This window comes from Gossypium arboreum, chromosome 2 (assembly GCF_025698485.1).
Source record: "Gossypium arboreum isolate Shixiya-1 chromosome 2, ASM2569848v2, whole genome shotgun sequence".
In the NCBI taxonomy this organism is placed as follows: Eukaryota; Viridiplantae; Streptophyta; class Magnoliopsida; order Malvales; family Malvaceae; genus Gossypium; species Gossypium arboreum.
In genome coordinates, this window is record NC_069071.1 from 105,959,089 (window position 1) to 105,972,811 (window position 13,723).

The window sequence follows — 13,723 nt, forward strand, 5'->3', positions numbered from 1 at the left end:
AAGATGGAAATTTCCACTAATTTTTGGAATATCCGCGGAAAGAATAGGCAAGCTAATTAATAGAGAAAATATTAAGTAATTATAAGGAAACTAAGAGTTAGATTTCAACTGTCTGACCTGTCAAAATTCCTATGTTTGGTATTTTGTTTGAATTAAATTATATACTAGTTTAGGATATGATGTTTTGGAAATCGTTATATTTTTGGAATTTTAATTTTATAAAAAATTATTTTAATTTTTATTAAATTTTTAGCCTTAAATTTGTATTATTTATCAAATCACTCTAAAATAAATAGAAAAATTAACGTTTCTTAACTTTGCTGACATGACATCCACATAGTAATTCACGTGTATGTTACGTCAATAAAATTAACAAACATTAATTTTTTTATCTATTTTGGGATGATTTGACAAATTACGTATTTTTAAAAGGCTAAAAATGCACAAAATTAACTGATTTTTATTATATAAAGTTGGAGGGATAAATAAATAAATTAGTATGCATTTTATTTATATGGAATTAGTCGGTACACATTGAAATATACAAGTAGATAGCCTTCCAAGAGATCATAATTAAGCTTTTGTATAGAAAGTATAGAAGATAGTTAAAAAACTTTCTGTTAATTTTTGAAAGGCGAAGAATTGTTAGAAGTCAACGGCTACTTTTGTATTTTAATAGCGCCATTTGTTTCCCGCTCTTTTTTTATTTTTCTTTATTATAAAGAATGGAAAAAAAGTAGGAAAGAAATTGGTGGAATTATAATACAAATATAAGTTTTATTCCGTTTTAAAAAGAAACTTGAAATTAATTTTGAAAGCCGAAGAACCATTGGAAGCCAACTGCTATTTCGTTATTTCTTTGCTTCTCCTTTTTCTTTCTTATTATTTTTAGCAGACAATTAACAGGCCTTATATTTATCATCATAAGTATCCGAATCTAACAGAAATAGGAACAGTCTTTGAACCAAATTCAAAAGATTACACATCAAGAACCAACTCAAAAGCCAAAATACATTATAATAGAGCCATAAAGAGAACTTAAACTGTGCCTACCATTCTTTCTTTTATTCAACACAAATAAATTAATTAACTAGAAAAGCCCACGACCAAATCCAGGAGAAGTTGGAGAAGTTGGAGCAAGAATATCGGATCCCTCAGGGTTCGGATTGATGTGTCCTTCAGCAGGAGGATTAGGATTGTAATTTGGAGTTGGAGCTATCATATTCGGATCAATGTATTCCCCACCCATCATGTTTGCATTGAATGCCATATTGTTGTTCATTGTCTCATAATTAGGAGTCCCTCCTTGGCTTGAACTCCCAATGAAAAACAATGATGGACTTCTATCCATCCCTTGGATTGAACTTCCAGTGAAAAACTGTTGTGGATTTGTATCCATTCCTTGGCTTGACTTCTCAGGGAAAAGCTGTCGTGGATTTCTATCCATCCCTTGGATTGAAGTCCTAGTGAAAAACTGTTGTGGATTTGTATCCATCCCTTGGATTGACCTCCCAGTGAAAAACCGTTGCGGATTTGTATCCATTCCTTGGCTTGACTTCTCAGGGAAAAGCTGTCGTGGATTTCTATCCATCCCTTGGATTGAGCTCTCGGTGAAAAATTGTTGCGGATTTGTATCCATTCCTTGGCTTGACTTCTCAGGGAAAAGCTGTTGTGGATTTGTATCCATCCTTTGGATTGAACTCCTAGTGAAAAACTGTTGTGGATTTGTATCCGTCCCTTGGATTGAACTCCCAGTGAAGAACTGTGGTGGGTGTTGTGGATTTGTATCCATTCCTTGGCTTGAACTCCTAGTGAAAAAATGTTGTGGATTTGTATCCATCCCTTGGATTGAACTCCCAGTGAAGAACTGTGGTGGATGTTGTGGATTCGTATCCATTCCTTGGCTTGACTTCTCATTGAAAAGTTGTGGATTTGTATCCATCCCTTGGATTGAACTCCCAGTGAATAACTGTGGTGGATGTTGTAGATTTGTATCCATCCCTTGGATTGAACTCCCAGTGAAGGGATTTGTATCCATCCCTTGGCTTGAACTTCTAGTGAAGAACTGTGGTGGATGTTGTGCGGGAGTGAAGAACTGTGGTGGATGTTGTGGATTTGTATCCATCCCTTGGCTTGAACTCCCAGTGAAAAACTGTTGTGGATTTGTATCCATTCCTTGACTTGAACTCCCAGGAAAAAACTGTTGTCGATTTGTATCCATTTCTTGACTTGAACTCCCAATGAAAAACTGTTTTGAATTTGTGTTCGTTCCTTGGCTTGAACTCCCAGGGAAAAGCTGCTGGCAATTTGTATTCTGAATGATAAGTTGCTCAGCTTCCCTTTGCACGATCTTTTTCAACTCTGCCATGGCTGATCTCAGAAACTGGAGTTGTGGGAGGCTAAGTTCTTCAATGGGGGACTCCCACCAGTTTTGCTCTTGGCTTGCTTTCCTCATTTTGTCAAGCTCTTCGCCACGCTTTTTCTGGGCTTCTATTTGGCTCATCATCTGATAGAAATGACTCATGCACACATAATATTTATGTAATATTGTTCATTCTACAATAGAAAAAAAAAAAAAAGGAAGAAGAAAAAGAAAATGGGTACCAAACCTCAGTAAGCTGCGCGTTGAGCCGAAGGATAATAGCATTACGATGAGCCTCAATGAGCTGCCAAGTTGGAGAAGTATCCTTTGTGTTGTGGACGTAACGGTTGAGAATGTTTTCAACATCAGGGTGGCCAAAAGAGAATACCTTATTGCCAGGTGAAAATACTATAATGGCGATTTCAACACCACAAAGAGTACAAAGTTCACTAGCCTTTTTGAAAAGACCAGACCGACGTTTTGAGAAGGTTACTTGGAGATTGCTCTCATCTTTTATTTTCGCCATCTCAATCTTTTGGCGGCCTAAGGTTTTCTTCACCATCTCTAAAACCAACAAACAACAAAAGACAAAAGGGGAGGGAGGAGGGAGGGGGATATTTTGGAATGGGCAAGATAATTAATAGAGGAAAAATTTCAGTATTTATAAGGAAACTAGGAATTAGTTCTTTAAAAAATTTGAGCTGTCCAGAATCACTAAATTAAGTTAATATTGTATTGTATTTTTAAAAATTAAATTATATACTAAATAGGATGTTTGGCAACGAAAAATCATTTTTATTTATAAGATTTAATCCTGCAAACACTACATATTTCTTTTTCTAAATATTTCATATTTTAATTAAATATTTACACAACCAAAACTTTTATTTTGTTATAATTATAATATTAGGGAAGAAGATGGTGGATATTTAGTGTTCGCATTGGACAATTTTATCACTTCAATAGACCAAAACTAATTAATTTAAAATTTTGAAATTGTCCTTGCATTTAGTAAATTTAAGTTAAAAATTTATTATTACTATTATCTTGAAACTACAATATTCCATCTAACTATAAACTCAATATGGAGATACCAAATGATGCATCAATGCCTCTTTCGTTCATAATTAATCTTTTATATAGAAAGTGTTTAAGATAGTTAAAACATTGCTGTTTCAAAAAGAAACTTTTAACTAATTTTTGAAAGGCCAAAAACCGTTGGAAGCCAACGGCTACTTATGAATTTTGGCGGCACTATTTCTTTCTCTCTCTCTCTTTAAAGTTTTCGAAAGGTTTTTCGCGCTCTTTTTAATATATATATATATATATATATTCTTTCTTATCATAAAGTTATAAATACATATGAAAGAAATTGTTTGAGATTTTATATGAGACTTGTATGTAAAAACCAATTAATTTATTAATGCCTTCTCCCATAGCTGATAATTAACCTTTCATATAGAAAGTTTACAGGATATATAGCTAAACCTTTCCATTTGAAGTGAAACTTCTATTTAATTTTTGAAGAAGAGCAGGATATAATGGTTTCATGCTACAATGAGCAGGCGGTAGTTGCTAATTAGTGTATTAGGAATCTAATTCAAGAGTAGAATACCAAAGTTAACCATTTTCTTATATTGAAGGGGCACTTACATAAATTATAAATGAGCTGTAAACTTTGTAGGAATGGATGGAGCAAATGAACTCAACAGGATTTAATTCAGAAGCCGACACAAGAACAGTAAGTTGAAGATTTGGGCAGTTTGGAATTGAAGTTAATAAGGTTTCCTCTCCTGTTTAACCTTAATGAATTAACATGAAAATAGAATGATTAAATATACCGGTTTGCTATAAATTGCTTAACAACATTTGGATATGTTTCTGAATCATTTCCAAGGAGGCATATGGTAAAATGAAGTTCTAGATTTGCCTCCAAAGGGGAGGATTTGGAGCATCCAGGAAACATGAACCGTTTAAGAAATTAAGAGAGGCGTTTTCGCAAATATATGTGGTAAAAAATGGAAGCTTTGTTGGATCAAATGTATACAAATCATCGGCTGGCACTTTCCTTTTTCTGAATAAATGATTTCTAATCTGCCTCCTTTTAACAGTTGATGATAAGGAGAAAAGAGGTTTTTATCTTATTTTCATATATGTCAAAAGTAAAAAGAAAAATAGTAAAATAGGTTAACTGGTCAATTATTTAATTAAACAAATATACAGTATGTTAGAATCGACCCGATTAAGTAACAAGTAAAAAAAATTAGCAGAATAAATTAAGAAATTGAACATACAAATTTAACGTGAAAAAATTCCCTCCAAAGAGGATAAAAATTATCACGGGCAAAGATAATTTTACTATAATGGCAAAAGAACGAAGAGTACAAAAGATGGTGATAAAAACTAATTCTCGAAAACCCAAAAACAAAGAACCCTCAAAACGTAAACGCAAAATTCTCTAAATGTGTTATGAGTTCTAATCTCTAATGGATGTCTTTTTTAAGGTTGTAAAAGAACATATTTATAGGCTAAATTAGTAGGTCAAATAAACTACGCTAATAAATGCTAAATATATTATACTAATAAATACTAAATCTTCTAGAAAGAAAATATATTTTGTTTAACTTGACTTGCAAACAATCTCTTAGAATTTGGATCACACAACTCTAACAATCTACACCTTGACACAAATTCTTACAATGCCATCTTTGTCAAAGCCCGCCACGGGCCTATCTTGAACTATGCAGAGAATTAATTGAGTCGAATCTATGCTTAGAAGCTGGAAGACTTCTAGCCTTCAACTTGTGCATTGCCTGGGTTTGATTTTCACTAACACAGTGCCCTAACTTTTCAAAACCTGTATCCAAAAGAGAAGCTCTCTTCAACGAAACGGTCATACCTTTTTCCCTCCTATGACCAAGTTGCCTCCACTCTAAACGAGTTGACTTCGACTCCGTAACGGATGAGGGACATCCGATTTCACCTGTCACTATAAAACCTTTCAGAATATAAAAACTACTGGTTCTTTTACCTTTTAACAAAACAAGAGCTCCACGAGATACTTTAATGTTTCTCGACTCGATGTTGATTTTGTATCCTTTCAAGTCTAAAATACTCAAGGAGATGAGATTCTTTCGTAAATCAGGTACATACATGACATTTGAGAGTGTCCTAATCGTCCCATCTGGTATCTTAATTTTAACAGTGCCAATACCAATTACCTTACTAGATGAATTGTTTCCTATGTGCACAACTTCACCTTCAACCGAACAGTATGTGGAGAACCATTCTCTATTGGGACACATGTGGAAAGAACATCCCGAATCTAGAATCCACTCAGACGTGAGCTTAGATTTATCGCTCGTTGACACTAATAAGAAATCATCACCGCTTTCATTGGCCAAATTAGCACCAACTACATCTTATTCGTTACTCTCAGCTGCTCTTTTATTTCGCAGTTTATAACAATCTGCTTTGACGTGACCTAACTTTTTACAATATCGACACCTTTTGTCTCGTTTCTTTGATGCTTCCAAAACGGAAGCTTGCCTATCTGCCTTGTTATCCAAACCAAACTCATTGTCGAGTTTGTCTATACTCAACAAATGACCCTTCACATATTCGAACAAGAGTTTGTCTCTGCCATAAATTAGGGTCTCCTTGAAAGACTTGTATGGATGGGGTAAATAGCACAATAATAGTATAGCCTGATCTTCATCATCAATATGAACCTCAACGTTCTTTAAATCATTTAAAATAGTAATGAATTGACTGATGTGATATCTAAGAAGCTCATATTTGTTCATGTAAAACGTAAATAGACGTTGTTTCAACACTAAATGGTTAGCCAGAGACTTAGTCACATAAAGAGTTTCTAACATTTTCCACAAGGTAGATGAGACCTTCTCCATCAATACCTCCTGCAATATCGTATTTGCGAGACACAACTGGATTGCAGACAAGGCCTTTTCATCAAGCTCTTCCTATTCTGTTTGATTTAGATTCTCAGGCTTTTTCTCGGTAACAACCTTTTTCAATCCAGTTTGAACGAGAATTGCCATCATCCGAACTTGCCACAGATTGAAATTTGTCTCACCATCGAACTTCTCAATTTCAAACCTTGTTGCTGCCATATATGAATGGGCTGATCTATGAAAATTAAACTAGTTCTGATACCACTTGTTAGGATTGACTTGATTAAGCAATAAGTAAAAAAAATAACGGAATAAATTAAGAAATTGAACACACAAATTTAACATGGAAAAATCCCTCCAAAGAGGATAAAAAACCACGGGCAAAGATAATTTTACGGTAATGGCAAAAGAATAAAGAGTACAAAAAATGGAGATAAAAACTAAACCCCGAAAACCCAAAAACAAAGAACCCTCAAAATGTAAACACGAAATTCTCTAAATGTGTTATTAGTTCTAATATCTAATGGGTGTCTTTTCTAAGGTTGTAAAAGAACCTATTTATAGGCTAAATTAGTAGGTCAAATAAACTATGCTAATAAATGCTAAATATCTTATACTAATAAATACTAAATCTTCTAGAAAGAAAATATATTTTGTTTAACTTGACTTGCAAGCAATCTCTTAAAATTTGGGTCACACAACTCTAACATAGTACTTGGAAAAAGTTGAAGGCATGAGATGGAGTCCTCAGAAGATGTTGGTAAAATACAATGATTTTAGAGGATGTCGCCAGCAACGACTAACCATTTTAGATGTTGCCGTCATGTGCTGGCGACTTTAGTCAGTAGGTAGCAACTTTGATACAGAGATTTCGAGTTCCACTGGTTATTAGAAGTTTCACTAGCTAATTGGTTGATTGGAAAATTTGGGGCAAAATTCGGTACAAAGATTAAACATAGATATTCCTGAGTGATTGGGAAATTCATAGCAGGATTCTCACATTTGAAATGAAAATTGTCTTTGTAAAGTTTGAAGATTTAATTTGCTTAGATAACAGTTTCATTCAACTTCGGAAGGAATTATCATAACTTTTTTGAAAAGAAAAACCACTTTGTAGTAAAAATTTAGATACAATTGGCATACCAATAGGATTATATGTATGTTTGAATAGAGATTTTACATGTTATATAACGAGATCTAGCATTTGTTATAGATTCTCTGGTTATTTAACAAGATCTAGCTTTGTTGCTGATTCTCAGGTTATATGTAACATAGGTTTAGCTCGGACGAGAAACTTAATTCACCCGTGTATCCAAGTCCATTTTACTAGAGTTTCATTGAACAATATTCATTTTAATTGAAATGAGTAACTTGAAAAGGTATTGACAATGAAATGATATATATATTTATAATTTGATATGTGGCATGTGATTATCTTAATGTTAGTGATATTATTCATGATATGTAAGCATGTCTAACCTATTTTATTATTAATGTTGTCAAGTGCTTAGTTATACCAATATATGCCAAGGATAGACAAATTGAATGCCTAAATGATTGGTAGTTATTATAATTTAAATGATCAAGGTAAACATAGTAATTTCAATTGAACTTATTAAGTATTGTTATGCTTAGTTTAGTTGTTTTCCTTCCCTTATAGATCATCAGCTTGTGAAACTTGTCGACTGGATCAGTGTGAAGCACACACTATCAAAATATAATAGAATTACTTTCTTTTGAGTCCAAATTTTGTGGCATGTATATAGGGGCACCTTAGTGTGCAAATGGTCATTTCAGATAGTTGGTTATGTGGCAATTATGGTATGGTTGAACTTGTGTAGTACAATTTCCTTGTAACTTGGTAGATGTATGGAATTGTTAGTATGAGTGATGATATAATCTTGTATGATTTTGTATGTGAAAGATTAAAAAAATGAGGTAATTAGTGTAACTAAGTTGATGAATGGTTGGTATTGGTATAATTGAATGTTATGCTTGAAGCATAATTGGTGTATGTTTTTGGTTTTGGCTTATACGAAGGTCATATAGGTTCTTGGTGTTCAAAAATGTATAGGTAAGCATGTGTTGAACTTGAATGACATAGTCGATATGTTTAGGTTAGCAAATGGATTGATTGAACCTAAATGATGATCATGTATTGAATGTCATGTTAAATGGTTGAATTCAAATGTTATGAACTTGTTTTAGCTTTTTTTTTATATATGTTTTGGTATAGGTGGTGTAACGCCCTAAATAATTTATCTCTATTTCTGTAAATATTTAACACAAATATGTATCTTCTTCAGTGGTTAAATGTTCAGGTGTGTGTATGAGGTCCTGGGTTCAAGTCCCAGATTGATTAATTTTGTGATTTTTGGAATCAAGCCTTATCTTATTCAGTGGGTTTATATTAAATTATCTGTAAATTCACATTAGAATGAGCCTTCTGGTTCGAGTGGTAAGGGAATCAATGTGTTGGAGGTCTTGTGTTCAAGTCCCTGCGTTAGTGAGGGTGTTAATTTTTTCTCTGTTATCTGATAGAATTTCGGTTGAACTAAAAGTCTGAGGAGGTTGAGTAGTGGATTAGTGGAAGATAATTAAGGGATTATGAGCATATCTTCTTTTCTTTTCTTTTTTCAAATTTTAATTGTTTTCTTCCTCTTCCAAAGAATTAACGTCATTTTTGCTCTCTCTACTTTTCTGTCAATTTTATTTCTGTTCTTCCTTTCTCTAGTGTAAGTCCTGTTCCCTTTGTTCCCTTCAACTTTCTTGTTCGTTAAATATTGTTCTTCACGTAATTTCAGTTAGCCTCTCAATCCTCTTTGTTGTAGTATAGTATGATTAATGTAGAATCTAAACTCTGTGATCTGTTGTGTAGGTGAAGGTGGCGAATCTGTAGTTTTCGCTCCTTTGGGTTAACTTTCGTCTATGGTCGTTTTACGGTGGTAAGTGTGGAACGTCGCTCAACTTAGTATTGATTGTTTTTGTAAATCGATTGTTAATAGGACTTTGAAATGTTATCTTTAGGTTTTGGTCTGCTCGAGATTGCTGTAGCATTTAAACCGAAATAGGTGTGTTTTCAAAACGTGAAAAACTGAGTTTCGACGAAAGCTGAAAAACTACACTGTCGATACCACACGGGCGTATGGTCACCCGTGTGGTGGCTTGAGTGTGGCCATGTGGACCACACGGGCTAGGCCAAGTTGGGCGTGTAGGCTATACGGGCGAGGCCAATCTAGGTGTGTTGGCTACATGGGCAAACCATAAAGGCAAATCACACGGGCATATGGGCCAATTTTTCTAAAATTCTCCCTAGGGTCGCACGGTTGCTTCGATCTACTGTGGGCCTACTGTAGGGTCGGTAAGGGCTAATTAAACCTTAATTTGTATGCTATGATATTCTGATAGACTAATCTAAGTAGGATACTAAATGTATGCCTGACTGTACTGCTATACGTATATATGATATCTGTATATATGCATGTTGAGTATGTTAAATCTGTTATATCTATATTTGATTTCTACATCTGTTATTGGGGGTGAGATTTGTATATGAGGAGGAAGTATTTTGTTCGGCGTTAATCACTTATATTCTAGCAGCTTGGCTGCTTATATTCTGATATGTCTCTTAATGGCACAATGTGGTGTGTAGGGATGGGTGGGTGTTTTAAACCCCACATGGTGTGATGGGATGGTCGAAGATGGTGTGTAGAGGATGGAGGTAGGATTTATGCATATCTGCTTCTATAATCTAAATTTGAATCTGGATCTAAATTTGAATCTGAAACTGTATCTGTTTCTGACTGTGTATATAATTCTGTATGTTTGTATGCTTAATCTTGATGGGTTACACACTGGGTTTTCGTAAACTCACATCTGTTAACTATTTTGCAAGGTAATCCACAGGCTTAGGTGGAACGATGCCGCAGAGACTCAACGGTGACTACATATCCGTAAACTATTTAAACTTAGCAATCTATGGTTTTATTCTTGATTTTTGGTTTTCATTTGAGAGTTTGTAATTTTTGGGACTCTTTGGATTCTATGGTTTTAAACTGTTGATTTTTGGTTTGTTGATATTCTGCATGCTTGATAAAATTATTTTATGAAATTGACAGTTTTTACGTAAAAAGAGGTTTTCCTAAGAACACGAGTCTAACTTTTAAAATGTATCGATTTTGTTAGACTTCCGCTAAAAAGGAAGTTTTGGCAAATAAACTAATTAATCAACGTTTTCAAAAATGGATATGAAGTAATGAGTTCAATAACAAAAATGATTTTACATAAGTAAACCCATTCTCTGTGACATCTCCGGATTAGGCCATAACGTCTAAGTCGGGTTTGGGGTGTTATAGGTGGAATTGATATATGAATGAATGCAATGAAATGTTTTGGTTGGAAATGATTTAATAGGTACCAAATGTGCATTTTGTCAAAAACAAGGGCAACGTTGCAACCACAAACCCCCAATGTTGTGGCATAGGCTAATAGTAAGTGATGTAGTGACATCATGATGCCTGAACTTGCAAGGTGACTTACTGAGTTGGCGATATCACGATGAAAAAAACCATGAAGTCACGATGTCAGACCAAGATTTTGAAAACTTTACAATTTGGTCCTAAATCATCCTCAGGTCAAAAAAAGAGCTTTTTGCTCATATGGGACTTAGAAATGATTATTTAGCTTAACATGAATGTGGTTTACACTTAATTACATGTATGAATGATCAAATAGTGTATAATTATTTGTAGTTGCTCTGACAAAAAATGTAGCATATTGTAGCTTGGACTCGATGATCAGGTTGGGCAAAAGGTGTTACAGAGAGAGAGAGAGAGTGGAGGGGTGAGTGAGCGAGTGAGCAAGTGACTGAAAGTGAGAGATATTTTGGAGCAGGAAAGGTAAATAATAGTAGAGAATATTAAGACTTTCTAAGTAACTAAGAATTAGCTTTTTAATAGTTTTAGTTATCCCAAGTTACTATGCTAGGTTACTTTTGTATTGTATTTTGCTTTAATTAAATAAGGTTAAATCGCTATTTGGGGCTTGACATTATTCTCACATAGGGGCCCAAATGTGGGAACAATTGCCAAATTTAGCGCCTAACTTTGTGGTTTTAATTTCTTTGGAATTAACTGTGCAAAAATTAAAAATTGTAATGCTGCTTAGTACTCATTGATAAGTTACGCATTCGATTTTCCAATGATTTCATATTTTGAATAAATATGTAAAAGACAAATAATTGAACCAAAAGTTTTATTTTTTATAGTTACAAATTTAGGGGAGATGATTGGATTTTTAGGGAACATTAGTGTTAGCATTGAACAACTTTATCACTTCAACTGTGACTATATCACTCAAAATAAATTAATTTAATTACTTGAAATCGTCCTTTCAATTAGTAAACTTTTGTTATATATCTTAACATATGCAAAAATAAAATTTCTTATCTTGAGACTATAACATCCTATCTAAAGATAAACATTGCATGTAAAATACCTATTATTGATGCATAAATGCATCTTCCGAGAAGTCATAATTAATATTTTGAATAGAATGTTTACATAATAAAAAAACTTTCCCTTTTTAAAAGAAATCACACTTAAATTTGAAAGGAAAATAATTGTTAATAGAGAACAATTACTTACGAATATTGGCAACACCATTTTATCTTGCCCAATTAATTTTTTTCCTTTTACCTTTCTTATTATGAAGTTTTAAATACAAAAAGAAAAAAGCATGAAAGAAATTACTTGAATGGATTAAATGAAATTCTAATGTAAAGCATATATATATAATACAAATTTATGCATAAATGAAGCCTCCGAGTGCTCAAAATTAACCTTTCATAGTGTAGAACATATTAAATACTTTCAGTTTTGAATTGGGGACTTGTATTCTAAATTATATGCTACTCAACTTCCTTTTCAACGTTCTTTTACAACTCTCCCTTGGTAGATCTTTGTTTCTTGAGTTGTAGGAGGCTAAGATAGCCTCCTTCAACGAGGGGCTCTTACTAGTTTGCTCTTGACTTCCATTTTTCTTTTTGTCAAGCTTTCACCATTCCTTTTTGAGAATTCTATTTGGCGAGTCATCTGAAACAAATGTGACATAGTACTAATATAATATTGTTTATTCTAAAATAAAATAAAAATAAAAATAAAATGGCTACCAAACCTTAGTAAGTTGCATGTTGAGCTGTAGGAAAATAACATCACAGAGAGCCAAATTGAGTTTCCAAGTGGAAAAAATATCATGTGTATTGTCAATATGGTAATGATTTTTAATGTCTTCTACATCAAGGTGGCCAAAAGAGAATACATTTTTGGCAAGTGAGAAGACTACAATGGTTATATCACCAACACAAAGAGTAGATAATTCACTAGCCTTTTTGAAAAGACTGCACCGACATTATGAAAAGATTAATATGAGGTTTCTATCATTATGGACACCCTTTTTCGCCTAAGTCCAATTGGAGGCTCATTTGTTCTCTTTAAATTTTTGTTTTCTCTTGGGCCTGCTCGAAGCCCACCCGATTTTGGTAAATTGGAGACATTTGTTTTTCTTTTCTTTTCATTCATTTTTAGGCGTATCAAGGGCCCAAATTATTATTATTATCATTACTACTACTATTAAATATTATTATTATCTTTTGTTACAAATAAACAAGACTGGAAAACAATATATATACATGAAATGAAATGAAATGAAAGAAAAAAAGAGAGGCTTTTCAATTTTTTTTTTGAAAAAACAACAAGCAGCATGCTATTTCTTTTTCTTTTATTTTTTCCATAGACATGTCATGAGGGATTAGGTTTTGGGCTTCGATGAAGGGGACGTCACCGGACCGTCTGTCCTCCGCCCCTAGGAGCCCCAAAAATTCCATTTTTTTCCTTTCTCCTTTCTAAAATAAAGGTTTTTTTTTTAATATCTTGATCTTGGGAAAAGTTTTGGTTTTTTTAAAAAAAGAAAAATTTTAGATTTTTAAAAATAAAAAAATATTTTTAGTCATTTTAAAGGAAAGTTTTGTTATGAATATCTTACTAAGTGGATGTCCATCATGATCAAGATAAAGTTTTAATGTACTTTAAATTCTAATAGTTATTAGAATTAGATCTCTACTTATTTTATACTTCTTATGCCTATAAATAGAGACTCTGATGAAGCATTGTAACCACCCTTTTTGATCAATAAAGTACATTCTCTATTGCTTTCATATTTTCTTTGTTCTTTATTTTCTTCATCTCTCATTATTTTATAACACGCTATCAGCACGATTTTGCTTAAAGTGATAGTTCCTTTTATCAACGATCAAATTTATCTTTCATGATTTTCAATATCCTTGATGACAAGATGCAAAGTTTTTACAGGAAGTTTCTTTTACTTACTATTTCATATTTGATTATTATTTTTCATTCTTCTTTCATTATACGTTATCATTATTTTTAAT

General features: G+C 33.1%; 1 protein-coding gene across 1 annotated transcript; it reads right to left on the reverse strand.

Annotated features, from left to right (window-relative positions):
• Positions 1-881: 881 nt before the first annotated feature.
• On the reverse strand, positions 882-2,986 carry LOC108487726 (uncharacterized). Its single transcript, XM_017792095.2, has 2 exons — positions 2,610-2,986; positions 882-2,506 (listed from the first exon to the last, which is right to left on the reverse strand). The coding sequence occupies exons 1-2, from the start codon at positions 2,922-2,924 to the stop codon at positions 1,091-1,093; spliced, it is 1,731 nt and encodes a 576-aa protein (XP_017647584.1). The 5' UTR covers positions 2,925-2,986; the 3' UTR covers positions 882-1,090.
• Between the last annotated feature and the right edge of the window lie 10,737 nt (positions 2,987-13,723).

Excerpts from the sequence above, each read along its gene's own strand:
- LOC108487726 (XM_017792095.2), bottom strand. The coding sequence starts at position 2,924 with ATGGTGAAGAAAACCTTAGGCCGCCAAAAGATTGAGATGGCGAAAATA. Across the intron at positions 2,507-2,609 it reads TCAACGCGCAGCTTACTGAG|ATGATGAGCCAAATAGAAGC; the intron begins GTTTGGTACCCA and ends CATTTCTATCAG.